Below are 27,478 nucleotides of genomic sequence, written 5' to 3'. Positions count from 1 at the left end.
CAGAGGGAGAATAACACCAAATGATGAAAAAAATGTAATTAAAAAAACCCCCAAATTAACTCAATTAATACTGAATCTTTGACAGCCCTAATTTCCAATTGCATCACAAACCTTTCACTACCACGGTCGCAGTGGTCTCAGCAGTTCCTGCCTTACAGGTGTAGGTGGCGCTGTCCTCAGGTTTGACATCCACAATGTGGAGTTCCAGCAGACAGCCGTCCTGCTTCATGTTGTACCTCATGCTGCCTCTAAGAGGCAGTCTGTTCTTCCTCCACTGCACTGACAGACCAGGTTTGGACACCTGACAGGACAGAGAGACAGTGTCTCCCTCCTCCACTTCCACACTTTCTAAGTCTTTCTCGAAGAACGGAGACAGTTCTGTGAAACACAAACATTGAAGGATCACTTTTCCATGCGCTAGTATTTATTTTTATACAAACACGGGAGTTTCTCAGATTTACACACCTTTCACTTCCACATTTGCAGTGGTCTCTGCACCTCCTGCCTGACACGTGTAGGTGCCACTGTCCTCAGGTTTGACCTCCTTGATGTGAAGCTGGAGTAAGCCTCCATCTTGGTTGATGTCATACTTTCGACTGGCTCTTATTGGCAGCCTGTTCTTCCTCCACTGCACAAACACTCCTGGTTTAGACAGCTCACAGCACAGAGACAGAGTTCCTCCCTCTTCAGCCACAACGTTACACAATTCCTCGCAGAAGAACGGAGTGAGTTCTAGAAAAACGTAAAGTCAATCGATTAATTACCAAATGAATGCTCTTACACTGGGGCTGTTACCAACCTCTGTGCACCAACAACATGATCACACCTTTCACTGACACACTCGCAGAGGTCTGTGTGCCTCCTGCCTGACACATGTAGGTGCCACTGTCCTCAGGTTTGACCTCCTCAAAGTACAGCTCCAGCAAACAACCATCCTGCCCGATCTTGTGCCTCCTGCTGGCTCTCAGAGGTACTCCGTTCTTCTTCCACTGCACTGACAGATCAGGTTTGGACACCTCACAGGACAGAGAGACTGACCCTCCCTCCTCCGTCTGGACATTTTGTAACTCCTTCTTGAAGAATGGGGGGATTTCTGTAAAAAAAAAAAAAAAAAGTTTGAAGAATGGGGGAATTTCTGTAAAAAAAGAGTAAAATGCCTTTGAATTGTCCAGAAAAAACACACTTTTGACACATCATTTTAAAGATAAACACACCTCTCACTGCTACATTCGCAGTGGTCTCCGCGTCCCCTACTCCACACGTGTAGCTTCCACTGTCTTCAGGTTTTAGATCCTTGATGTGCAGCTGGAGGAGGCGGCCATCTTGGTTTATCTCATACTTCCTGTTTGCTCTCAGAAGCAGATTGTTCTTCTTCCACTGCACTGACAGATCAGGCTTGGACGCCTCACAGCACAGAGAAACCGTACCTCCCTCCTCTGCCTCCACGTTCTCCAGTTGTTGTTTGAAATAAGGCTTTAGCTCTTTAACAGGAGCGAGAATTTTCATCACAGAGACAATTATATATACATAAATATAGTCATAACCCAGTGTGAATCATATCATCTGAACGTACCTTTAACTGCCACAGTTGCTGAGGTCTCTATGCGTCCCGCCTGACACGTGTAGGTGCCACTGTCCTCAGCTTTGACCTCCCTCATGTGCAGCTGGAGGAAGCAGCCATCTTGACTGAACTCACAGCGTCTACTGGGCTTCAGAGACACTTTGTTTTTCTTCCATTGAACTGAAAGTCCAGGTTTGGACACCTCGCATTTCAGAGTCACTGTTCCTCCTTCCTCCGCCTTCACATTTTCTAATCCTTTTCTGAAGAATGGCGGGAGCTCTGTGTGGTATATAAAAAAAAATTATAAAAAATAATTTTATAAAAAGAACATCAAGTATAAATTATTTTTTGTGTTCACCAAATACCCATTTTGTGAACACAAAAAATAATATATTTAATTTTTTTTTAAAAATATCATCAGTCTACATCCACAGATGTTTGTCTTATATAATCCTCATTATATTGGCTTTTTTTAAAAAATGTTTATTGTCCATACACACCTTTCACCGTCACACTTGCAGTGGTCTCTTCTCTTCCAGTCTGACAGCTGTAGCTACCACTGTCGGCCAGCGTGAGCTCTCTGATGTGGAGGACAATATTGCTGCCCTCTTGTGTCATTTCATACTTTCTGCTGGCTCTCAGAGGCAGTTTGTTCTTCTTCCACTGAACTGAAACCCCAGGGTGAGAGAGTTCACAGGACAGGACGGCCGTTCCTCCCTCTTCAGCCTCCACACTTCTTAATTCTTTCTTGAAGAATGGTGGCGGCTCTTGGAGAAGAGAATAAGAAAGATCCCACCAAATTTACAAACTCTAGAACGGCATGTAACACTTACGTCAGTGATGTCAAACTAATTTTCATCGGGGGCCACATCAGCAATACAGTTCCCCTTGAAGGACGGGGTGTAAATGGAAGATCAGGGGTCCCCAACCCCTGGTCCGCGGACCAGTACCGGTCCATAGGTAATTTGGTACCGGGCCGCAGTATGAAACTCATATCCTGTCTGTCATATCCGTTTACTTTCTTTATTCAAAGATAATCTAACAATATTTTAAAATAATAGGTCATAGGTCAGACTCTACTGCTAACAGAATAAAACGTGAATATGAATACTTTTAATTTCTTAGGCTCTGCTGCATGGACTTTACTAAATGCTTTTTAAAGCTCCCGCGGGCCACACAAAACGGCTTAGCGGGCCACATTTGGCCCCCGGGCCTTGAGTTTGACACGTATGACTTACGTCATTATAATAAAAACGTTACGTTTAGAAAGCAGACCTTTTATCGTCACGGTCGCAGTTGTCTCTGCACTGCCGGACTGACACGTGTAGTGGCCGCTGTCCTCAGGTTTGACCTCCTTGATGTGCAGTTGCAGGAAGCAGCCGTCCTGTTTTACCTCGTACTTCCTGCCGGATCTCAGCGGCAGTCCGTTCTTTTTCCACTGAACTGGCATAGAAATTTTAGACAGCTCACAGTAGAGAGTGACAGAATCCCCCTCCTCAGCTTCCACGGCCTGCAGCTCCTCCTGGAAGAACGGGGGCAACTCTGGACAAAACAGAATCAAAACAGTCAGGTTGATCTGATATGACAAAGTCAACTTCAGGACTTTATCGGTGTCTCCTTAAACGTTTTCTACCGTCACCTGTCACAGTAACTTTGGCGGTACTTTGCTCGTCTCCTGTATCACAGCAGTATGTGCCAGTGTCCAGAGGCTCCACGTCATGGATGAGCAGCAGGTGGACTTTTCCCTCCTGACGTAGCCCGTACTTGTCACCACTCAGGAGGGGAATGTGGTTCCGTCTCCAGGTAACATTGGACGTGGTGTCAGAAACCGTGCAGGATAAAGTGGCCGTCTTTCCCTCCATGATCACGACATCTTCAGGCTTCTTCTCAAATAAAACTAAAACGTGACATAGCAGTAGCATAAAGATCAAAAACTTACGTGGTAACTTTAAATATATTTAAAAAATGTTTTAATTATTTTATGACTGGAATCCTAACATAAAGAATGTTACAATATTTTTAAACAATATAAATACTTGAGTCATTGATAAAAAATATGTTTTCTTTGGTCAAAATGTTTTGTGTTTTTTTTTTCTGGCTTTCAGGTTTTTTCAGGTTTAGCAATTACATTTTTTACGATTCCAGTTTTTGGTTTCCTCCTTGTTGCAAGTTAAGCGTTCTTTCTCGATATTCAATTTTTGAACAAATTTCTACTTGAAGTGGATTCACCTAATCTTTATTGTTTTCGAAAAAGTATTGTGATGTATGTTTATTGAAAGGTCAGCCAATTATGTTCACTCTTATCTCTTTTTCCTCTATATTCCAAATTCAAACCAAGCCATTCTTACCCTTGGGTTTAGGAAGCACCGTCAGATGAGCAGAAGTTTTCTCGTCCCCAACCACAAACATCACTGTGCCCGTCTCTTCCGTCGTCGTCATGGAGAGGACCAGCTTCTGCTGACGACCTTGGCAGGTCATCTGGTTCATCTCGTTCTGCTGCAAAGGACTGGGTCCGAGCCACCAGACGCCTTCGCTCACCGCCGCGTGGCTCAGCTCGCACACGAACACCGCGTTCTCTCCTGCCGTCACCCTCACGTCTCGCAGTTCGGTGACAATACGTACTCTCTCTGTACGGTGTTTACAGTATCACAATAAGATGTCAGTACTTTCCTTTTACTACATGAGGTTGAGAGTTGCCACCAGTTGCCACCTACCCCTGACGATGACGTTTGCTGCCGTCTTCTTGCCTCTGCTGATGCAGCAGTACTCGCCCGCGTCCTCCAGAAGCAACTTGTGGATCTCCAGCGTGTGCGTGGGGCCTTTTTTCCTTATGACACAGCGCTCTCCTTCTTCCACGACTTTGTTGTCTTTCTTCCAGGTGACCGGAACGTTAGCATTGGAAACCTCACAAGACAGGAGGACACTTTTCCCCTCCATCACCACTTGATTGATGAGTTCCTTCTCAAAGAACACAGACGCTGCAGCTGCAAAAAGAAACACGCAGGAGGGATTGGGTGGAATGTAAATCGGCACAAAGTTGGACCAAAAAAAAAAACCAAAACACGCCAATGTTCAAATACCTCGCACGTTGACTTCAGCCGTCGTCTTCTGCTCTCCACAGATGCAGCTGTACTGTCCCACGTCCTCTGGTTGGACATTTTTAATGATCATCTCTGCTATATTTCCCTTCTGCACCATTTGACACCTGCCCCCGGGGAACAGCTGGTCCTCGCCCTTCCACCACTCCACTGGTACTCCGGCCCTGGACAGTTCACAGCGCAGTGACACGTTTCCACCTTCGGGGGCCTCCTGGTTCTTCAGACCCATTTTGAATGTGAGTGGAATGGCTGTGGGTTTGAAATATCAGAGGGGATTTTAATTTTGAATTCTGTATTATTCTTTTTTAAATTAAAGAATTGAGAGCTCATAAACCGGCTGGGTTTTTCTGTCACTTTCTCACGTGTGATGGTGACGTTGGCGGTGGTCTTCACGGCGCCACAGTTGCAGCTGTAGAGACCGCTGTCCTCCAGCTGTGTGTTTTTAATGATCAAATCCATGCAACCGCTGCGGTTTTTTATCTGATACTTGAAGTTGTTCTTCAGAACCTCTTCTCCTTTCCTCCACTCCACAGCCAGGCCAGACTTGGACAACTCACAGCTCAAAGTCACATTATTCTCCTCCTCCACTTGAAGGTTTCTCAGCTTCGTCTTGAATGTGACCGGAGGGGCTTTGAATTGTTGAGACGAAGTTATTACCACCTTTTTTTTTAAATGACTCAGATAAATGATTCATATTTGATGCGTCATGTTTCTTTCATACCTTTGACGATGAGCTCGGCGCTCGTCTGGCTGTCGTCAGTCTTGCAGGTGTATCTCCCAGCATCACTTTCCTCCACATTATTGATAGTCAGTTTTGTCAGTCGGCCTTCTTGCTTCATCTCATACTTGTACCCCGGTCTGAGGATCACTCTGCCTTTCCTCCAGTCCACCGGAGCTCCAGGTTTGGAAAGCTCGCAGCAGAAGACACCACTGTCTCCTTCCTTGACCTCCAAAGTCTCCATCTCTTGTTGAAATGTTACCGGCAGCGCTGTGGGAGAGCAAACTCTGTAGATTCAACCTGAAACATTTGATTTTAAATTGGTCGAAGTAATGCTTACCTCTTACTTTGACCTGAGCCGAGGTCACAACAGTGCCGATAAAACAAGAATACTCCCCCGTGTCTTTAAGAGCTAAGTTTCTCATCATCAATTCAGCCACACGCCCCTCCTGCTTCATCTGATATTTGTCTCCTTCTTTTAAAAGCTGAGCGTCTCTCCTCCACTCCACTGGCACTCCTGGCTTGGAGAGTTCACAGCGCAGCATCACGCTGCCTTCCTCCACGGCCTCCTGATTCTTCAGTTTCTGCTTGAACGTCACTGGAATTGCTGAAAAATTTAAAAAAATGAAATCACTCGTCACATGGGGTGAATAAAATCAAGTGTTCTGTTGTGTGGATCGTGTCTAAAGATGTCTGACCAGTGATGATGATGGTGGCGGTAGTTCTCGCTCCTTCACACACGCAGCTGTATTTGCCACTGTCCTCAGGCTGGCTCTTCTTGATGACCAGCTCCAGCGTGGCTCCGTTCTGCTTCATTTGGTATTTGTCACCACAGTTCAGGGCTTTGTCTCCTTTCAGCCAGTGTACAGGGTAGTCCGGTTTGGAAAGGTCACAGCACAGGGTCACCTCATTGCCCTCCTGCACCTGAATGTTTTTCAGTTCTTGGGTAAATTTAATGGGTCGTTCTGGGGAGAAGAGGAAAAACAATTGACAATTTTTTTCAACAAACTGAAAGACAAGATTCAATATTATTTCTTATTTCTGTACTTATATGTAATTACACTTTCCATACAAAATTACTATTTTGGTAAATTTTTTTAAAAAAAGCTTCATAATTGCCAGTATCAGAAATATTTATATTTCTATTATTTTCATCTTAAAAAAAATCATTGAATAGACTGATAGAATTGCATAAAATAATAATATTATAATATAATAGTAATATTGAATAATAATATTTTATACATTAAATGCAGCTCTATTCATGGCAGACATCCAGAACATGTGAATAATAATATTTTATACAGTAAATGCAACTCTATTCATGGCAGAAGACTTAAAACATCGAGAACATGTTGTTTCATTTCTTGGTCTTTTTCTGTGAACTCCAGGTAAAACTATGCACTAAAAGAAACTAAACCTCTCTGTCAGACTCACCGTTCACATGGATCTCAGCTGTTGTTCTCTGATCACCACACACGCAGATGTACTCTCCACTGTCATCCAGCTCCAGGTCCACGATCTTCATCTCCACCTGGAGGTCTTTCTTCCTCATCTGGTACTTGTCTCCGTTCGTCAGGAGCTCACTTCCTCTCCTCCACTCCACAGACGGAGCCGGCTTGTCAAGCTCGCAGTGCAGAACCACACTGCCGCCCTCGGTCGTCTCCTGGTTCATCAGTGGATGCTTAAAAGTCGCCGGTAAGCCTGAAGTCAGCCAATGAATTTATTAGAAACACAAGAAACGCAGCTAAAGATATGTGACAACATGGATAAATGACGATGACATCACCTCCCAATCAAAACCACCACAATAAAAAAATCTTAAATAAATACATTGAAATGATGGGATTATTGTGTCGTCCCAGCAATTGGTGAAGTTATCAGGGAAAATGTGTTCATGGATGAAATATTAAGTTCATTAACAAAAACCAACTTCACTAATTTAGTGTTGGACGGTGAACTGAATGATCTGATAAATATATTGTACTGTGACCGGGGTGACATGAATGGACTTTGTGAGTCATGAAAGTCATGTGATCTTGACAGTCATGATGGACCTGTCAAGTAGGAGTTAAGGTTAAAAGAGTCAGTGTTGTTTTGACTGAACTATTTTGAAGCTGACCTCTTCGACGTCTGCGCTCATAGGACGCTGCAGGATGCATTTGGAAATTTTATCAGAGGAGCAAGAATGAACAGATTTGCAAAAGAAACGTTTTTGTTCAGTTACTCCTGAGATGTCGTCCTTACCCTGGACTGTAAGTTCAGCGATGGACTGGCTGTCTTTAGTCTTGCACGTGTACGTCCCGGCGTCGCTCTCCTCGACGTTGTAGACGACGAGTTTAGAGAGACGTCCTTCCTGTTTCATCTCATATTTCCCTCCAGGCTTCAGGATGACTCTGCCTTTCCTCCACTCCACTGCAGCTCCAGGTTTGGAGAGCTCACAGCAGAAGACTCCACTGGCTCCTTCCTTCGCCGCGAGGGGCTGCAGCTCCCGTTTGAATGTGACAGGAAGTACTGTTGCAGAGGAACATTTACGACAACGATACATAGATCTTATCTGGTATTCTTCTCAAACTACATGGCACTTCCTGTTTTAGAAAATGTCTGCAACGTCTTTTCACAATGATTGAAATGATTTCTTTAATTAAGGACGTCCAGCGCTCTACTAATAATTCCTAATAAAACTTACTGTTACTGTGTTTCTACCGTTGCTTACATTTGACTTTGATTTCAGCCGTGGTCTTCTCATCACCCACGACACAGCCGTACCTCCCTGCGTCTTCTGGCTGGACGTTAACAATGGTCATCAGTGCTATCTTTCCTTCCACTTTCATCTCATACTTCCCCCTGGACGTCTCCTCTGTCAACGCCCGACCGTCTCTCTGCCACTGCACCACAGCTCCCCTCTTGGACAGCTCACACCGTAAGGTTGCATCAGTCCCTTCTTCCGCCTCCTGACTTTTCAGGCTGACTTTAAACCTGGCGGGAACAGCTGTTGAAAAATAAAAGCATGAGCTTCTGCACACGGAGTCAGTTGTACACGTCACTCACAGAGTGAACTCACCTGTAACTTTAACGGTGGCCTTCGTCTTCTGCTCTCTGCAGGTGCAGGTGTACACACCACTGTCCTCTGGCTCAGCATCTCTGATCATCAGCTCCAGGACGCTGCCTCTTTGCTTCATCTGGAATTTCTCGTCATTCTCTAGCGGCTCTCCTGCCAGCGTCCACTCCACCGGAACTCCGGGTTTGTTGACCTCACAGGTCAACGTGACGTTGTGACCTTCCTCGACTTGCAGGTTCTTCAGCTTTTGTTTGAAAGTGATGGGAAGAGCTGAACAGAACGACATAAATGCAGTGACTCACGGGTTTGTAATATTTTTTTTTTTAATATTAGGTCTTGTGGATTTTCTCCTTACTACTTTGTTCATAAGTATGCGTTAAAATCACTTAATTTATTTTTTTTCATTTTTCATTATTCTTTACTACTTTGTTCATAAATCTGCATTAATATCACTTAATTTTTTTTCTTCTATTTTTTAGGTAAAGAAAAAAACAAAAAACAAAACAAAAATCTGAAAATATTAAGCAGAGATATTTCAATATTTAACCAAAATTCAGAGCAACTGATTTTCATCAACCATCACCCACCATTCACAGTCAGGGTGGCCGTCGTCTCAGCGTTCCCACAGATGCAGGTGTAGATGTCACTGTCCTCTGGCGTCACGTCAGTGACTCGCAGCTCGATCAACACGTCTCTCTGACGTATATGATATTTCTCTCCGTTCCTGAGGAGCGTCTCCCCCCTCCTCCACCACTCCACCACGTGACCAGGTTTGGACAGTTCACAGCGCAAAGTGGCGGTGTTGCCCTCCTCGATTATCACGTTCCTCAGCTTCTGCTTGAATGTGACTGGCAGAGCTGGAGACATATGAACGTCACAGTAACATATATATATATAAATGGACATTAGGTACATTCAGTCCAATCAACGACTTATAAACCGACCTGTGACTTTAACCGTGGCAGATGTCGTCTGGTCAGCACACACACAGCTGTAGACTCCACTGTCTCCAGGCACAGACTTCCATATCAGCAGCTCCAGTGTGGTTTCTCGTTTCCTGATCTGGTGTTTGACTGCATTTTTCAGCAGCTCGTCGTCTTTCTTCCACTCCACCTTCACTCCAGGTTTGGAAATCTCACAGCGCAGTACGATGTTGCTGCCCTCCTCAGCTTGCATGTTCCTCAGTTGTTGTATAAATGAGATGGGAATACCTGGAGAGACAGACAGACAGAGAGAGAGAGGGAGCTGGTCATGGGAAGAACGTGGAAGTTGTCAATAATTTGACCTGTACTTCACAGCAAAACCTGTACTTGAAGCCCAAGTTTCAAGTCACTCCTGCTCCTACACAGCCTTCTATTGCTTATGATAATCCTTGGTGAATCTGAATTTAAAAATGTTAAAAACTGATACTACACAACGTAAAAAAAAAATTCAAAAAAAATTTTCTTAACTGGTATCCAGTTTGATAATAACAGAATGGTACGTCTGATTAAAAAAATTTAGACAGTTAATCTACAGTTAAGGGCTAATTTTTTAAAAAAGCCAGAAGACAGTTAATCGACAGTTAAGGGCTAAGGATGAAAACATAACCTACAGTTATTAATACATTTTGTTTATTTTCATTTACATCAAAAAGTCAAAAGTGAAAAAATATTAGTATTTAAACTAGAAAATGTTTGTTACTTTTATCTCTTACTCACCATGTAGTATTTATAAAAGAAAAGATTGATGTTATACTGTTGTATTGTAGTACTGTTGTACTGTAGTACTGTAGTACTGTAGTACTGTAGTACTGTACTTACCATGTACTTTCAGTCTTGCTGTCGTCTGATGATCTCGACATTGACAGGTGTAGTCCCCAGAGTCGTGGGGTATCAGGGTTTTGATGGTGAGAGAATTGAGAGTTTTCCTCTGTTTGATCACATGCCTGTCTCCAGGTCTGACACTCTCACACCCTTTCTTCCAGAAGACCTGAACCCCGGGCAACGAGAACTCACAGAGCAGGGTCACAGTCTCTCCTTCGCTGGTGTCTATGTCTGTCAGAGGCTTGGTGAACTCTGCTGGGATGGCTACAAAACAAAAGGATGTTCAACACTGATCAACATGAATACACAAATACTCCTTAATGCTCCAATCACAGCCCACCTTTGACAGTGACGACGGCTCTTGTTGTAACAGACCCTGCGCTGCACTCATACACCCCCGCGTCGCCCTGACAGATCTCCCTGATCGTCAGTCGAGCCTCGCAGCCCGAGCGAGCGGTGAAATATCTGGAGGAGCTCCACATGAGGCAGCCGTCTTTGTACCAGACGATGTGGCACGGTTTGGACGTCTCGCAGGACAAAACCAGACCACCTCCTTCAATGGCCTCGCAGTCCTCCAGTGCTTTGATGATGGTGGGACGCCTCTCTGAGAACACACGGGTGACGCCACATGTCACGACCACACGAGGCGTTACATCACAGCCGGCTGAAGGTTCGACTCACCTCTGACCAGGAGCGAGGCATACGACCTTTTGTTTCCAGCTACGAATGAAATGGTGCCGGTGTCTTTGCGGGCGAGCTGTTTGAAGGTGAGGGTGTGGCGGCCTTCGGGAATCATCTGGATCTCGTTGAGCTCGTTGGTATAGAGCAGAGTCTCATCCAGGTACCACTTGACCCCCATGTAGTCGCCGGGGCAGATCCTACATCTGAACGTGACAGTGTCGCCTTCCAGACACTCGACGTCCTCAAGTTCATCCAGGATCATCACTCTCTGGTCTGCGTTAAACATTTAAAAAAAAAAAAAAAAAATCACTTTTATGATAAATGTAATGAGTCATTTTTAGACATAATCAAGAGACAATTCTTATCACTAATAAATATAATGAACAAAAATGCCTTTTGCATATTATATAAAAGGAAAATAGGACATTTAGGCTCACAGGATATTAAGCATTGATTCAGTATAAAAGACAGTCTTTATACAGCAAAAAAACTAAAAAATTACTTGCAGAATTCCAACAAATACCATTTTTCATAAAAATGAACTCAGAGTGTGTGGTTATATTTTAAAACTTTATTTTATTTTGACATTATTTTTGGTCAATTTAGAGCATCAATCAACCTAATCCATAACGTGAAAATCAGATTATCCAGAGAAAGTCTATGCACGCAAGGGCAAAACGTGCAAAATCTAGACAGAGACTGGGAGTTGAACCAGCAAACCAGTGATTCACTTAATGATTTGTGAACCAAATATCAGTGCATACCTGCTCTTTGGTCTGAGCTGACTTCAGTTCAACAGCACTTGACCACAGCAGAGCAGTAAATATTTGGTATTCTCACCCTGCACCGTCAGCTGTGCCCGGCTCTGCATGGTGCCAACGTCACACGTGTACAGGTCCGTGTCTAACTTCTCCAGGTAGGTGATGGTCAGCGACAGCACCACACCCCTCTGTCTGATCACGTACTTCCTGCCGGATCTCAGCTCCACCAATCCTTTGAACCAGGTCACTTTCTTGGGGGGCCGCCAGGTCTCACACTCCAGGGTCACTTTACCCTTTTCTTCTGCGTACGTGTCAGGTAACTCTTTTGCAAATGTGTGCTGAAGTTCTAAGATGATTTGAGAAAGTTTAGAAGATTAACATTGTTTTATAGAATTTATTTGAGTACCGTAGTCACTGTGGTTTAATCAGAAGACTCCCCTAACCATTTATTTGAGTACCGTAGTGACCGTGGTTTAATCAGAAGACTCCCCTAACCTCTGATCTCCAGCTTGGCACGTGAGGCCACGCCCCCGGCCTCACAGCAGTACTCCCCGGAGTCTCTGATGGTGCTATTCTTGATCACCAGCCGTGCCAAGTTCTTCTCTACACTCATCACATACTTAGGGCTTTGTCTGATTAGATGGCCATTTTTTAACCAGTGGATGGTGACCTCAGGTTTGGTGATTTCACAGCTCAGCTCTGCATCCTCTCCTGGCACGGCCTTCACTTTCAGCAGCTCTCTGAAGATGTGAACTGGTTTTTCTTCAGTAAGGGGGAAAAAAATCATTAATAGTCATTAATATTACGTTATTTAAAAATGATTTTTTTAAAAGTGAAAGTGAATTTTTGTCACTGATGCACAGCTCAGGTGAGCGCCCAGCGAGCAGTGTGTGAGAACGGTGCCGTGTTCAGTGCACCTCAGTGGCTGGTGGATTCAAACCGGCAACCTTCCGGACACAAGTCTGCTTCCTGAGTACCACACCACCACTGCCCTTTTTGTATAAACAATATATTAGGGATGTCTGATATTAACTAGAATATTAGGGATGTCTGATATTAAGTATTTGCCGAAATCCGACATTGTCCAAACTCTCAATTTTGATTTCATTCGTTGCTGTCATATGCAGCTGTTCACAGCTGTGTCACAATGACAATAACACACTTTCACTTTCAATCCACGAAAATAATAATAATAAAAAAAAAATCAAGTCACCTTTGACAAACAGCACGGCTCTGCAGCTCAGGTCTTTGATTGAGAAGACCACGTCTCCGGCGTCCGTGATAACTGCATTTCTCACAGCCATCTTATACTTGCGGCCGTTGCGGACCACCTGCAGGCGCTCGTTGGCGGCTACATCCTGGCCGTTGATGGTCCAGGAAGGTTCATCATCCACATCGTGAGAGAGGAGGCACTCAAAGGTGCAGCTTTCACCCTCCAGGACAGAGGCCGTCTTTATACGGTGAACAATGGTGATGTGCAAATCTGGGGATGAGATTAAAAACAGTGGAAAACACTTAATATCAGAATAATATGTTGTTTTGAAAATAAGGTTTTCTTTTAAAAAAAATGTTTTCATATTTCTCTTTCACCGTGTACTGTAACTTTAGCCTTGGTCTGGCTGGTGCCCAGGTCACAGGTGTACTGTCCAGCATCATCTTTGCTCAGCGAATGGATAATCAGTGCCATTGACTTCCCAAACTGCAGCAGCTCATACTTTTCATCAGCTTTTATCATCACATCGTCCTTCCTCCACACAGGAGTCACCGTCTCTTTGGAGGTTTCACACTGAAGACAGACCTGTCCCTGCTCCTCTCCGACCACGTCCTCCAGAGACCTCAGGAAAACTGCTGGACGCTCTGTTTCAATAAAGCCAATAAAGTTACTCAGAGAACTGTTTCTATATTCAACCAAAAAGGGGAGGGGAAATGACTCATTGATTTTCCTCGATTTACCTTTAACTTTCAGGACCGTTGTCTCGGAGAGCAGACCGGCTCTGATGGTCACGCGGCTCAGCTGTGGCCGCAGCTTCTTCATGGTGAGGCTGTGGATGGTGCCCATGTGCTGGATCCTGTTGATGGCGTTGGGGTAGACACGGATGTTGTTGTGCAGCCACTCCACGTTGGCCACCACATAGTTGAGCTCACATGAGAAGGTGGCGTCGCCTTCTTCCTCCATCTCCACCGGCTCCAGGTGTTTGATCAACTTGAGTGTTTTCACTGCAACACAATCACACGTGTTAAAGAATGAAACAGAGATTTAAATGTTAAAAATCTACTGTCCAGCGAGCATACATTCCACTTTAACATTTGCTGTGCTCTGTGACCCTCCGGCCAGGCAGTGGTACTGTCCCGAGTCGATCCCTGACACACCGTGGATGGTCAGATCTGCTCGTCTTCCTTCTCTCCTCATGCTGTACTTGTTGGATGTCTTCAGAGCGGTGCGACCTTTGAACCAGCGCACCGCTCTGGGAGAGGGGTTAAAATGACAACTCAGAGTCACCGAGCTGTTCTCCTTGGCCTTCACGTCTTCCAAGTGGTGAACAACCTGAAGAGGGCGCTCTGCAAAGAAAGAATAAAGAACCCAGCATGAGACAGCTGAGGTACATGTCCACGCTGTCGTTTAAATCTATTAAACTGATTCTGTTTTCCCAGTTTTTCAGTGACTCCCACCTTTCACCGCGAGCTGAGCCGTAGAGCGGCTCTTTCCGGCTACGAAAACCACAGGACCAGACATGGAGGTGTCTGTGGAGGTGAGACGGAGACTGTGGACAGCTCCGTCCCTGTCGATGTTCACCGCCGCACACGGTTCTAGGACCTGGTTGTTTAGCGTCCATTTGGGGGGCCGCCCTGACTTTAGGCTGGTTTCCACCTGGAACAGCGCTGGATCCGGCTCCATCACCTCCACCGAGGTCATCCCCCGCACGATGCTGATGGCCTGCTCTGCATGTGTATCCAGAAGGAAACAATTACACGACTGATTATTGGATAATGATAAATATACAGTGCTGTAGATCAAAGTGAACGTCTCACCCTCTACCAGGAGCTGACATGAGGTTTTATCGTCTCCTGCGTCACAGGTGTACGTGTCCTCATCTGAGGAGCGGACGTCATCGATGGTCAGCTGCCTGTACACATCTTGGCTGATCAGTTGGTACTTCTTACTGGGCAGTAGCTCCTTCCTGTCCTTGTACCACCTGACCTGAGCGTTAGGTCGCGACACCTGGCACTCTAGCAGACCCCGGTGGCGGTACATAGCTATTTTGATCCTCAGAGGACGCACTATTTGGACTGGGAGCTCTGGAGAAGGTAAAAGGTGGAGGTAAATAAATCCATACCATTGGTAGAAAAATATTTAAGGACCAGAATGAACCTTAACCTTTGACGGTGAGAGTTGCAAAAGATGACACACGCTCTGCAGTGAATCTGATATCTCCCGCGTGCTCGGGCCTGACCGACGCAAAAGACAGTGTATGTGTTCTACCTGTATGAAGATAGAAACTATTATTTTACTAAAAATGTAAATTAGGGTGCATAGAACGAGTACGGTGGTGGTCACTTGCCCTGGTGTCTGATCTTGATGTTGTCCCCGGTTCGAATCCTGGTGTCATTTCTGTACCAACGACCGTCCACATCAACCTGGTTGACCTCACACGTGAAGGTCACAGGTTGACGTTCAACTATGTCGACATCCTCCAGGTCCTTCACTATGTGTATATCCCTGGCTGGGAAAAGATGTACAAAAAATGAATTATTTCTAAAAGATTCCAAATGTCAGTTTAAAAAGATATTAAACTGCTGCCCTACCTCTGACGACATTATTTATTTTCATATTTACTTGGGTGAGCCGCCGTTGCTTAAGTTAAAAGATTCCAAATGTCAGTTTAAAATGATATTAAACTGCTGCCCTACCTCTGACACAAAGACGACATGACGTCTGAACACCATCAGCCTGAAAGGAGAAGAGGCCGGCATCTCCCAGAGACACTCTGTTCAGTGTGAGCGAGTGTTTCTTTCCGTGCATATTGATGCGACAGTTGGGCCGACACTTGAGTTGAATCCCGTCCCTGGTCCACACCCCTTCGATGTAGGCCAGGTTGAGCGTCACCTCAAAGGAGCAGCTCTCACACTCGGACACCTCCACATCCTCCAGACCCTTCAGCACCTGCAGCCGGTTCTCTGACATCGAAAACACACGTGGTGAAAATCTAAAAGCTTCTGACTTAAACTGCAGACACAGCAGAGCGTGTGTGAAGAACTTACTCGCAGCCGCTACGATTCCTCCGGGTATGCTGTCTGCCATGTCTCCTCTTCTGTGTCAGTGATTACTTCCTCTACTACAGACGTCAGTCATTACCTGGAACTAACACGTGATTTCAAACAACCGACATACTACAAGGTTCTGTCAAACAATCAGGTAAAAGTATAGTCAGACCTATTGCGACGTTTGCAGACAAGCCAGATAAAAAAAAAAAGAATACGCTCTGAACAATTAAAGTATCACATTCAAACATCAACAGTGTCAGATTTCCTCCACATTGAAGAACAGAGTAATCTGTGTCTTCACCAGTCTGAGGTCATCAGCACTAATATAGACTCAGCTGTAGGGCGACCTTTGTCCAGCTACATTCAGCTTCACTCAGATACATGAAAAGCACATAAATGATCCATTTTCTTTCTTCAATATTTTGAGCTTTTGTCATTCACTGAATATGAGATGACAGTCATCACACAGCAAAAACACAATATGAAGCATTTAGCTTTGGTAATAAAGACTAAAAGTTCATGTCTACGTAACAGCTTTGAAAAAGAAAATTATAAATGTTGTAAATCTTCCATAAACAGCAGTTGATAAACCATCACACATCAGATTCTGATATAAAAATGATCCTACCTTAATGTAGGTGTGTTCCTAAAGGTACGTATCCATACATATTCTCTTGCTCCTGCAAATACCTTAATGTAAGTGTGTTCCTAAAGGTAATCCATACAAATTTTCTTGCTCCTGCAATAAAACACCGTTACTTAAAAAAAAAAAAAAAGAAAAAAAAAGAATCTCCAGCATCAGATCAGTCCAAGTCTTGATTTGCTCCGTACAAAGCCTTTCAGATTAGCAACAATCATTCAGTCGCAAAGGAACATGCTTCGGTTTGCAAACTGCATCCCAGACCAGTCAGACTACAGCGCTTTCTTTTTTTTTCAGATGTGATGGAGCGTAGTGACGAACAGCTGACATATCCTTCTCCACATACTAACATCCAAAATAGCCTTCTGTCAGTACGAGGGCAAAGATAGCTCCGGCTTTAACAGTGTGAGGAAACTCACTGCCAGCATCACTGAACAAAACATACACAATCAAAGTGTATACAACAGGCTAAGTGGGTTTGATGGGTTTTTTTTCCCCTTTGAGTTTGAATAATTAGATTGACACGCAGGGGAGTGACCTTATGACCTCATGCAGCTTAGTGATGTTGATGAGTTGTGGGAATAGTATATTTGTATATCTGCATTGTTTGTTTTAGATAAAATCAAATATACTTAGATTATATTTTATACTATATTTATACTGTATCATAAAGTCGCAAATTATTATTTTTTTGTTTAAATCATGTGTATAAACTGAGGCAAGTTAAAAAGTTCCAGAAGTGAAAAGGTCATACTCAAAGTGCGTTTTCAGTTTTCAACTTTGACAGTCAGTGCAGAGCCTAAACTGGTGGGAGACCCCTCATCCAGACGGAACAACACGCAACAAGAACAGCAGCAGCAGCACTGCACACATTGTGTTCACCTCAGTTTGACGGACAGCTGCATGTGCCACCAAGCTCCGTTAAGTCCAGTGAAACTCTATCGACAGGATAATCCCCACACAGCCCTGTTGGGGGCACAAAAAACAACTTGTCGTCACTGAGTGGGGAATGTTGGCTCACATGCAGACCAGACATCAAATCTTTAAGTTTCCAACGGCCCATTTATCAGGAGTTTCTGAAGACAAAACATAGTCATCTTAGGTTTATACATCTCAGTTAAATACATCCCATAGTCAACCTAAGGTTAGAGCTAAAAAAAATTAAGTTTTGTTGCATTCATTCATCCTCGCAGAATGGTTTAAAATCATGTCCCGTGACATTCAACGCAGCCTGGAGGTCAACGTGACGTCTTGAAATGTGGGACTTCACATGTGTAGCATCCTACCAATGGTGCATGCAGGCTAAAAATAGCCTAATGCTAAAGGAAGCTAGGCAATGTGAGGATGTGATGAGTGAATTTAGAACTTGACAAAACAGCTGAACAGACCACTTAAGCCTCTGGTGCCTGGTTTGGTCCATGCCCCTCCTGTGTGTCGCACTTCCTCCGGAGTCCAGTCTCTCAGTACCTGAGAGGAGACGAATCAGAGGGAATGAAAAAAGTGTAGAACGGTTTAGGTTTCTGCTCCACAATGACTTAAAACAAAATTCTATAGAAACAGAACCAAGTCACATTTTTACATGAGCAATAACTTAATAAAACACTGTTACTCTGGGGCAGGTAGTGTATATATTTTTATTTTTTTCCGAGTTGGCTGCGCGATAATGTGCTCATTACAAAGATGTGTGTAAAATTTCACAACTTATTTTTTTCCTTTCTTTTTCTTCTTCTTTGCGTTCTTGCCCTTGTCCTTGGTTTCCTCCTCATCTTCATCTCTTCCTGTGGCAGCCTTAATTCTCTTCTTACCAAGAGGAGTCTTTGCATACCAGTTCTACAGACACACAAGAGAAAAATCCAAATGAACATACTGACAAAAACAACATGTAATGTCACAATGTTAAACAAAAAAAAACCAGACAAAAACAACATGTAATGTCACAGTGTTGAAAAATAATATTTACTTTAAGTGTCTCTTCTTCCTCCTGAAACACGGGGTCAAACTTGGCTAAAGCAGAAACAAACTCTGCAGCAATCAGAGGTTTGTTTTTCTGCTGCAGGACGCGGCGTTTGGTGACGACTCTCTGTATCACCTGCACCATGTGACCCGGCGTGTAGCCATCGGAGATCTTGGCCAGAGAGCTGAGGTCAAGGTTGGTTGTTACCTCACCTCCGTGCTTTTGAATAAGATGTTTCCATAAGACTGAAGAGAAAAAAGAAGTCAACTTTTCATCACAATTAAGATGAAAATTTTTAACTATCATTTCTTACTGTATCTTGAACCGTAGTCGGGTCGTGGGATGAGGATTATTTTGCTGTACATCTTACACAGTGCCTTCATGTCAGCACTTGCAGGGTCTGTGGTCGTTCCCACAATCAGAACGCGGTCTTCGCCTTTGAGCAACTTCAGGAACTTGAACAAATCTTTCTTCAGTCTCTTTGGATCCAGCTGGTTCCACAGAAAAAAAATAATTAAACAAAATATGAATATGGAAAAAAACATTATGCTACCCTGGTGTACCTCTTTTTCTTCTTTTGGAACTTTCTTGTAAAACATTTTCTCTGCATCTTCAATCAAAATGACAGAAGGCTGGAGCAATCGTGCAACCTGTGTGAAGATGGAGAAGAACACAAAGATAGAGATATAATAATTAAGATGATGCATTTTTTTACTTTTTCCTGCAAGAGTGCCAAATGTTCTAAAAATTAAGTATTTAGAACAATAGCAAGACCATTTGGAATAGATCTGACCTTAAATACAACATGAAGCATCATGGCCAGGCCACTTTTGCCTGGGTACTTTCCTGCTGTGTTCAGAGGTGAGAGGTCAAACAGAGTGGCCCCCGTCTCGTGACAGATCGCATGGACCAACATGGTCTTACCGACGCCTGCTGGCCCTGCCAGTAACATGGCTCTAATCGGAGGAGCCTTTTCATGAACCACCTGAGAGCCTGAAAAGAAAAAAAACACAAAAAAAACACATCCAATATCACAATCAAAATTAAAAAAAAAAATAAATAATTTTTTTAAGATTAAAACCTACATACACATCCAAGATCCCAATCAAAATTAAAAAAAAAAAAAAAAAAAAAAATGTTTAATTTATTTTAATTTTTTTACTTAAGATTAAAACCTACACACCTAAAGGTAATATTCCATACAGGGATATGACTTGTCGTACATCTGACAATGTGGGCATGGGTTCAATGTCGTACTGCCTCAGTGTTGTGCCGAGGTAACTGTAGTCACCTTGGAAAGGAAAAAAATATAAAAATGATAAAAACAACATTTAGAAAATTATAATTATTCTGCAGGTCAGTGTAAACTAAACTAAAATAAAAACCTGTTTATTGTGACCATATGCAGTAAGTAAACAAACCAGTAGAGGGGAGCATACAACAGTGACAGTTCCCCTCTAGAGCTGAGAGACAACAAATACATCAATACAAAGTCTTACCTAAATATTCCTGCAGACAAACGTGTTTCGTCTTCTTTATCAATCTCTGCTGCACCAGTTCTTGACAAAGAGACTCAAGAGTCCTAACAGGAAAGAGAATAAAAAAAAGGTTTTGTCATTAATGGCCTAATTAACTGATATGACGTGTGCCTGGAGAATTCTGCTGAACTCTGAACTCATCATTGACTGTGTGTGTGTGACATCACCGATCAGCTGTCAGGTCTTTCTCCTTTTTCCTTCTTTTTCCACTCTTGGTCACCTTCTTCCTCTATTGGAAAAACCATCAGTAAAAAAAGCTGAGAATGTGTAGATTTTTAAAATATGAAATCTTTTCACTTCATCACCTTGGTGCTCGCTTTGGGCTTACTGCCTTTGTCTTTGTCCACAGCTAGCTTCCATTCAGCTAGCTCCCGTCGCATCTGCTCATCTATCTGAAAGAAGTTTTTAAAAAAGTTAAAAAAAACAAAAAAACACCACAAAACATTTTTCTTCCATTTTCTGTTCAGTTCTTCCAGCACCACCTGTAAAAAAAGAAAGAAAAACACCACAAAACTTTTTTTTCTTCCGTTCTCTGTTCAGTTCTTCCAGCACCACCTGTAATCTGATCTCTGCCTCGATGGCTTTTCTCTTTTCTTCCTTAATCAGCTCCACCTCGTGTCTTTGGTTGAAATTTTTGGACTCATCACGTGTTTTCCAGAAGTCTAAAAAAAGATGATGTTGATATGATGTAAATGTGCCGTGTGTAACTCTCTGTTGTTTGTCAGATAAACATACCAACAAAGATTTGGTTTCCAGCTTCCAGATGGGGCAGAAAAGCAGAAGGAAGCATCTTCAGCCCTGCCTCCTCTTCCTGTTTTAAAAATATGAGGTCATTTTTTTTTTTAATTTACTGCATGTGTCAATTAAACGTACTTTATTTTTTCAAATTATTACTACATTAAAAGGCTTGATTGTAAAATATTCAACGTACTTCTTCAGGTTTCCCCTTGTTCTTCTTCCCTTTGTCTTTCTTCTCATCCTTTGCTTTTGGTCTGTTGTTGGAATCCTCTAGTTCCTTCTCTGCAATCTCTTCTACTAACTTAGAAATATATGCGTATGAGTAAAAAACCTGATGCATTACTCTTGAGGAACAAGAGTTTAGAGAAAGTTTGAACAACAATATACCTGCTGTGGGTTCTTCTCTACAAAGATTAGAGCTGAGCCTCCGTCCTCTTCATTTGGATATTCTGGAAATACGCCTGTGGCATCGCTGATTAAAGAAGTACACTGACATAAATAAAACACAAACACATGTTTAAAATGTACAATTCCAACCAAGTTCTTTACCGGCACTCAATGAACCACTGCCGTATTTGAGTTTTCATTTTCTCGCTCATGTCGTGACCCTCTACATCTCGCAGCTGTTTGGCCACGGTAACAACTGACTTCTGGAAGTCTTCCTCGTGCTCCTGCTGCGTAAGCCGTGTACAAGCCGCAGTAGCCTGGGCCGCAATCTCTGCAGGACACGGCACCTGGTGCCTGGGATGCATGGCCTAAGATGCCAGTGGAAAAAAAAAAGATGTGTGTTTCAGTTTTAGACAAAAAAAACCCGCAAAAACCTAAAATACTCACCATTCCTAGAAAAATCATTTCTTCATCTCGGGCAATCTTTGTCCTTTTTCTCTGAACGTAACCTCTCCAAACCTACAATTTCAACCAAATTATTAATAATGGAAGGACACACAAGGTAACGTTTCCTTGAACTGAAGACCAAAGCACCTTCTGAATGCAGACTGCTGCGGACTCAATGTCAGCAGCATCGGGCTCCTTGGTCTTGAACATCCTGTTCATATTTCTGCTCTCCTCATTCAACTTTGCCCTCAGACGTCCTTGGCGTGCCCTCTCCACTATTTGGATTATTTTTATGGCTTCCATTGTTGTCATTTTTCTAACCACTAGTGACTATATCGAGACAAGAGTGGAAAAAAATAATTAAATGGAATTTGAGTTATTCTAGAAGTGAATAATGCAGTAGCGTCTATACGAATACACACGTGTCTTTTCTTGGACTTACCTCTTGGTTTTCGATGATTTCCACAGTTTTAAGGATGTCGTTCAGCATTGTCCGTCTCTCTCTAAGTTCTCTGCTGCATTCAGTTATGAAATAGCGAGGAATAGGGATCTCAAGGTCGGCCTATGGTGACAGAAATATAAATAGCTACTGAGTCACGACAAGACGTCACTGTATAAGCCATTGTGTGGTTTTCCATTTTTTTTTAATTGTGACTACTTAACCAAGAACGCAGACAGTCAATCAACTTAAAACATCCTGTGAAAGAAATTTTTCTTACAGGTCTGAGCTTCAGGTCATGAAGGACGTCATCCACGTAGTGATATTCTGAAAACTCCGTCTCCACCATGTCATTCTTCAGCTCCAGCACTCGTCCTATCACGTTATCAAGAACGGACTGGAGAACTCTTCTCTTCTGAGGATGCACCAGCTGATCGTAGACCATCTCCAGTTGTCTGAGGATCTGAAGGTAGCGGACATAGAGCACAGCCACGCGCTGAAAAAACACAACCCGGTCCCTTTCTGGACGAGGAGGCTCCGCAGGCAGCTCTTCTGTCAGCAGGCGGCTCAGCTCCAACTGGGCTCTGGCCCACATCTCATTGTATGTCCTGGAAAATTAGAAACAACTGTTTGAAGCATCAGATGTTTTTTCTTTAACGCTTACTGTATAAGATTTATGTATAAACATTACGAAATCCACATTCTATTGTCATGGATAAGGAGAAAAAGTTGATATTGATGTTTTGTCTAATATACCCAAATGAATGATCAATAAAAGGTGTATTAATTTTGGATCATGTCCATCCTGCAATGACTGGTTTAACAATCCAAAACATATTTGATTTTTTTAAATGCTGTGTTATAAAAAAATAGCCATAAAAGTGGCCAGAAATGTTAATACATTTGAAAAATGCCTCTGGTCTTTTTATGTGAATAACACTTCAGTGATGTTTATTTAATATATTGTATAAGTCACAACGTTTATTTGGAAAAAAACGTTGTGACGTTTGTGTTTACTATGTTTCTACTTTATATTAAATTATAAAATATGATGAAAAAACACATTTTACGTTAGGATCCCTTTACTTTGAGAAGTCTAGTATTAACTGATACAGTTACACTTCACCAGGTTAACTTATGAACTTGTTTAAAAAACAAATATTAATATAAACATATTTATAAGACGAATTATTTTTATTCAGCTTCTTAAAATCCCCTTAATTACGTTGGAACGTTGAGTTTACTTTGACTCGAATCTAAGGTGCGTCAAAAGGTAACACTTTACGACATGACACCCGCCGACGTTAGCATCGATGCAGCTAACTGGCTAATTAAAGTCGCGTTAAAGTACGGTGAACTTTACCTTTGAGACATGTCTCCCCATTCAAAGAGGGAGATGGCGAGAGGGAGAGAGAAAGAGGACGCCTCCGAGTAAAAAAAATTAAGAGACGCTTGTCAAACTTAAACTCTTGAAGGAAGAACACACACCGTCCCGGGGAAGACTCTGGGGTTTTGTCGTCTCCATGGTAACAAAATTCCGGAAGTGTTTAAAAAAAAACTTTTTTTACAGACAATTAATCAATATATTTAAAACTTTTTTTTACAGACAATTAATCAATATATCCCAACTGACTGACTGATTAATTTACACACAAACAAATGTATAGGACTACGACTTTAAAAGATAAATACGTGTTTAAACATCACAAACTTGAATTACTCCTTACGTGTAAAACCGCGATTAAAGCTAATGTTTACATTAGCCGACGGTGGACGAACGAAATAGCTCTTAGATTTACTAATTAAAGGATTCGTTATGGGGTAAAAACTCATATTAATCCACAAAGGATCATTATCAGAAAAATATGAATTGGTGACTAATCTTCTCTTTAATGGAAATGACTAATTAGGCTACTAAAAAGGTCTAATACCTAGCTTATACAACGGTTTTCGTCTAGCTTAATGTAATTAAGGTAACTAACTACTTTATAGACGCCACCTGAACCTGATGACGTCATTAACGACGCTGTTCTTACAGGCCAAGTACAACTATAAAGAAAATAACCAATATTTAACACTAATATTTCCTGATTTCGTATTTAATTAATTTCCTTTTCAATAGCTTGACCTGACACTAATCCAGTTTAAAGGAACCTTTCTGAATGCACATTGTGTGCATCATGTGAGTGCCTTTTTTTTTTTTTTTTAATGAACAAAATACAGTGAGTCTATACATTTACTGTCAAAAGTTGAAAAGGGAGGAAAAAGCAAGGTGGCGGTTCCAGGAGGCGCGTTCTCTGCGGTACTTAGGCGGTCACAAGACTCCACGTCGCGGAGCAAAAAACATCGGCAGACAGACGGGTCAGCTGTAGAAGCTTACAGGCGCACAGATTCCTCTCCTCCCGGCATCCAACAAGTTGCTCCATCTGGAAAACCACCGACTCTACTGCGCCTCTGGTGTCTTCATTCTTACGTTTTTATTTATTTATCTACATTTTTTTCTGTTACTGCGCCTGCAGAAATAGTTTGTGACTTTCTTCGGAACTTCGGGAAAAAAATATGGTGATGTTTTGGTGCGTAAAGGAGGGGCGCGTGCCAAAGTGAGTGCGATGTCACGGAGAGAAAATTGCCCCTAAGATGTCAACATTGCTCTGCCACCCACTCGAAATCGATTGTGTTACCTCCAAGAAGGTGGCTCCTCGTATATATAGGGGCGTGTTATTCCCAGAAAGACGGCGGTGAGGACAATCTTTCAGCTGTTTCCTCCCTGTCTGTTGGTCTTCTCCTCTCTCTCTGTCTCTGTCTCTCTCTCTTTCATTCTCCGTTCGGGATCACAATCAAAAAACCTGAAGTAATTTGTGGGAGACAAGTATATTGTGTCCATTCACAAGAAGGACATCAGAGTCTCCAACGCCTTAACTTGTAAGTCTGATGTTATTGTTTATTTGTGTGTGTTTTGTGTGTCTGTGTTGACTCAAACTGAACCAGAGTTAATATCAACTCTGAATATTATATATATATATATTGAATGCTGTGTACAATATTTTACACCTGTGCGTTAGAGAATCATCAGTTGGACTTGACAGAAACCACAGAACTCCATTTTAACGTCTTATTTAAATCCTTTTCTTTCTTTTTTTTCCAGACAGTGAAGTGAAGTCATGCAGGTGGAGAGGAAATGGCACGTACTGTTCACTATCTTCCTTCTGCTCATTACTTCGGGCCATTGCATGGACAGCAAGGAGGTCAAGCAGAAAGAGAGACGGACCCTGTTGGATCTAATCTTGCAGGTTATCAGAGACAGCCAGCAGCGGGACAAAGCCGGCGTCTCCAGACGCTGTAACAGTGGACACTCGTCCGGCCAGGACGTCAAGGTCTCCTCCCGGGAAAAGCCTTTCTATGTTTCCAGGCTGGATAACAGCAGACTCATAGGTAAGCTGATAAGATTTATATTTAGGTTGTGATGATGAAAGCATAATCTCTCATTGACTACTGCAGCCAGCTGTCATTGGTCAGATCTGAGCTAACGCACTGACGTGGGGGGCAGTATAAAGTATGGAGAACTAAAGGTCCACCTGTTTTTTTCCAGTGCGGTTGACCGTAAACTTAAATGAACATTTTTAACAACTCCCAACACTTTTGTCCACTTTAACGTCGAGGAATTTGGACAACGTTTATTTTCTTCTTCTCTCAAAGCAAAGCAAACTGTGATTGAAGCGTGGACACAGGCGTGGATAGGTGTTATGAATTCCTGGGAGGTACGCCCGTCACGTCACGAGCGATTCGTTGAGAGTGATTCATCACTGAACCTAAAATATGAATGATGACCACCGGGGGGCATTCACAGTGTGACGTCCCACGGAGCCTCTCCAATCACAGGCTCCTCCTCTGCAGAATCAAATCAGACCGAGCAGGAGAATTGACCTGTCCTTGTTGTTTCCCCCTTCTTTTTTTTTTTTTCAAAAACCATCGCAGCATCACGTCGACTCTAACTCAGGTTCTGTTTTTGATTGTAATTATGAAGCAGTTAAACACAGTGAGAACGACTGAACAAAGCTCTGAGATACAGTATATACAGTTAATTTTTACTAAACTACATGGTACATACGGTCTGTCTGATGTCACAGATGATATATATATATATATATACATATATATTATGTTAATTCCCATTGAACTAATTCAAAGGAATTAGAAAGTGTTTAGGAAAAGCAAGTATGTTTGGAGCTTTTTTCTAAGAAAGTGATGTATGGATAAAAAAAAAAATATATACATATATATATTTTTTGAGATTACATCACACTTCGCCTTATAGAAGCCCATGTCTCTGCCTCAGCTTACGCAACAGGGAAATCACCTCTTCTCAGGCCAGTGACTGGATGGAATTCATCTTTTGAGGATATTAAAAACAGCATATTAGCAAATGACGCACGTGACACGACCAGAGACACATTGTCACGCAAGCGGAGGTGCTGCGAAAAAACAAGAACAAAAATAAGGGAAAGAAACACGTGGAAAGCAGTAGTACAGCGCCCCCTTCCGATGTGTCCTGTTTGGCTACATAAACACAGTCGTAACATTTTTTATAAAACTTTTCAATTTTTTAACGTCACTGTCTGTCAAACCATCTTTGCTTTTTTCTTCCTGCTTCAGATCCTAGTGATTTAGTTTCTACTCATCAAGCTGCTACAGTTAGTTGACACACACGGAGTTTATAGAACAGGAAAACCTCATTTTCTCAGCTTCAGAAACATGACATCTTTGACACTGAGATCAATATATTGTTTTTAGATTTTCAGTTTGATGAACTGTTTTATTTAATGGACTAAGTAAAAAAAATACACTCCACTAATTTTTCTTATTAAGGCTCAACTGCTCAAAATTAATGTCTAGCGAAAAAAAAAAGTAAGACATGTACAACAATAGACATATTTGTCCACTTAAAATACACATTAAAGGAACTAAATTTAACATGATGTTAAATACACCTGGTTATGATTGTCATTAGATTTAACATGACGTTAAATACACCTGGTTATGATTGTCATGGACTTATTATGAAGAGCATTTAAATCACCATACGATAATCCTCTCTGTCTGTTAGCAGGGTCTGTGCATTATCACATGGACGCATCTGTCGCCCATGTGGACAGACTGATTAATGACTCCTAATTAGTGAACAACAGTTAAATAAAAACAAGTTCTCTGACTGTTTTTTTTTTTCTTTTTTTTTTGCTCTCCACGTCTGTCTGGTAAATATCTCTGGTTTGTGGACAAAAGAAAACATTTGAAGGCATTGTTATTTTTTATTTTTTTCCATGATGTTTTCCACAATGACAAGTTAAGTGAATAAAAAAACAAAAGGCTGGGGGGGGGGGGTTTCTCCA

General features: G+C 42.4%; 4 protein-coding genes across 4 annotated transcripts in view; 1 reads left to right on the top strand and 3 right to left on the bottom strand.

Moving 5' to 3' along the window:
* The window catches only part of obscna (obscurin, cytoskeletal calmodulin and titin-interacting RhoGEF a), a gene marked incomplete at its 5' end in the record, with an annotated part of 26,648 nt that extends 11,457 nt beyond the window's left edge, over nt 1-15,191 (bottom strand). Inside the window, 33 exons of the mRNA XM_025053468.1 lie at nt 106-378; nt 466-732; nt 827-1,093; nt 1,215-1,481; nt 1,574-1,840; nt 2,062-2,328; nt 2,837-3,103; nt 3,201-3,458; nt 3,910-4,188; nt 4,276-4,545; nt 4,642-4,908; nt 5,022-5,288; nt 5,381-5,647; nt 5,718-5,984; nt 6,076-6,342; nt 6,815-7,081; nt 7,625-7,891; nt 8,094-8,369; nt 8,442-8,708; nt 9,026-9,295; nt 9,383-9,649; nt 10,241-10,507; nt 10,584-10,847; nt 10,925-11,197; nt 11,765-12,031; nt 12,181-12,447; nt 12,899-13,168; nt 13,276-13,542; nt 13,639-13,902; nt 13,978-14,244; nt 14,356-14,625; nt 14,716-14,982; nt 15,062-15,191. Coding sequence (XP_024909236.1) covers nt 106-378; nt 466-732; nt 827-1,093; nt 1,215-1,481; nt 1,574-1,840; nt 2,062-2,328; nt 2,837-3,103; nt 3,201-3,458; nt 3,910-4,188; nt 4,276-4,545; nt 4,642-4,908; nt 5,022-5,288; nt 5,381-5,647; nt 5,718-5,984; nt 6,076-6,342; nt 6,815-7,081; nt 7,625-7,891; nt 8,094-8,369; nt 8,442-8,708; nt 9,026-9,295; nt 9,383-9,649; nt 10,241-10,507; nt 10,584-10,847; nt 10,925-11,197; nt 11,765-12,031; nt 12,181-12,447; nt 12,899-13,168; nt 13,276-13,542; nt 13,639-13,902; nt 13,978-14,244; nt 14,356-14,625; nt 14,716-14,982; nt 15,062-15,191 — 8,704 coding nt within the window. The remainder of the gene's footprint in view (nt 1-105; nt 379-465; nt 733-826; nt 1,094-1,214; nt 1,482-1,573; nt 1,841-2,061; nt 2,329-2,836; nt 3,104-3,200; nt 3,459-3,909; nt 4,189-4,275; nt 4,546-4,641; nt 4,909-5,021; nt 5,289-5,380; nt 5,648-5,717; nt 5,985-6,075; nt 6,343-6,814; nt 7,082-7,624; nt 7,892-8,093; nt 8,370-8,441; nt 8,709-9,025; nt 9,296-9,382; nt 9,650-10,240; nt 10,508-10,583; nt 10,848-10,924; nt 11,198-11,764; nt 12,032-12,180; nt 12,448-12,898; nt 13,169-13,275; nt 13,543-13,638; nt 13,903-13,977; nt 14,245-14,355; nt 14,626-14,715; nt 14,983-15,061) is intronic.
* Nucleotides 15,151-16,300, bottom strand: LOC112486789 (obscurin-like protein 1). The gene is made up of 2 exons (XM_025054279.1): nt 15,595-16,300; nt 15,151-15,407 (listed from the first exon to the last, which is right to left on the bottom strand). Exons 1-2 carry the CDS (start codon nt 15,983-15,985, stop codon nt 15,238-15,240), a joined length of 561 nt encoding a protein of 186 aa, XP_024910047.1. The 5' UTR covers nt 15,986-16,300; the 3' UTR covers nt 15,151-15,237.
* A 1,907-nt stretch (nt 16,301-18,207) lies between these two features.
* zgc:153738 (dynein regulatory complex protein 11) lies at nt 18,208-23,658 on the bottom strand. Its single transcript, XM_008330592.3, has 19 exons — nt 23,455-23,658; nt 22,372-22,699; nt 22,095-22,214; nt 21,800-21,982; nt 21,653-21,724; nt 21,368-21,573; nt 21,206-21,290; nt 21,012-21,119; nt 20,816-20,891; nt 20,636-20,742; nt 20,386-20,472; nt 20,248-20,309; nt 20,042-20,124; nt 19,726-19,833; nt 19,336-19,535; nt 19,106-19,192; nt 18,856-19,033; nt 18,549-18,787; nt 18,208-18,418 (listed from the first exon to the last, which is right to left on the bottom strand). The coding sequence occupies exons 1-19, from the start codon at nt 23,463-23,465 to the stop codon at nt 18,290-18,292; spliced, it is 2,469 nt and encodes an 822-aa protein (XP_008328814.1). The 5' UTR covers nt 23,466-23,658; the 3' UTR covers nt 18,208-18,289.
* Nucleotides 23,659-23,713: 55 nt separating this feature from the next.
* Nucleotides 23,714-27,478, top strand: part of alkal1 (ALK and LTK ligand 1) — an 8,812-nt gene continuing 5,047 nt past the window's right edge. Inside the window, exons 1-2 of the mRNA XM_008330605.3 lie at nt 23,714-25,013; nt 25,237-25,523. Of these exons, the coding sequence (XP_008328827.1) occupies nt 25,253-25,523 (271 nt within the window). The 5' untranslated portion in view covers nt 23,714-25,013; nt 25,237-25,252. The remainder of the gene's footprint in view (nt 25,014-25,236; nt 25,524-27,478) is intronic.

The sequence above is a fragment of the Cynoglossus semilaevis genome, chromosome 2, assembly GCF_000523025.1.
Source record: "Cynoglossus semilaevis isolate Cse_v1.0 chromosome 2, Cse_v1.0, whole genome shotgun sequence".
NCBI lineage: Eukaryota > Metazoa > Chordata > Actinopteri > Pleuronectiformes > Cynoglossidae > Cynoglossus > Cynoglossus semilaevis.
The sequence above is the reverse complement of the archived record's forward strand: the minus strand, read 5'-3'. Positions and strand labels throughout refer to the sequence as shown.

What these genes read in the sequence shown, in the direction of transcription:
- LOC112486789 (XM_025054279.1), bottom strand. Translation starts at nt 15,985, where the DNA reads ATGGCAGACAGCATACCCGGAGGAATCGTAGCGGCTGCGAGTAAGTTC. An exon ending in ATGTCGTCTTTGTGTCAGAG is followed by an intron (nt 15,408 to 15,594) that starts GTAGGGCAGCAG and finishes ATCTTTTCCCAG; the next exon opens with CCAGGGATATACACATAGTG.
- zgc:153738 (XM_008330592.3), bottom strand. An exon ending in ATGACCTGAAGCTCAGACCT is followed by an intron (nt 22,215 to 22,371) that starts GTAAGAAAAATT and finishes CTGTCACCATAG; the next exon opens with GCCGACCTTGAGATCCCTAT. An exon ending in AGGAAGAAGAGACACTTAAA is followed by an intron (nt 18,419 to 18,548) that starts GTAAATATTATT and finishes GTGTGTCTGTAG; the next exon opens with AACTGGTATGCAAAGACTCC.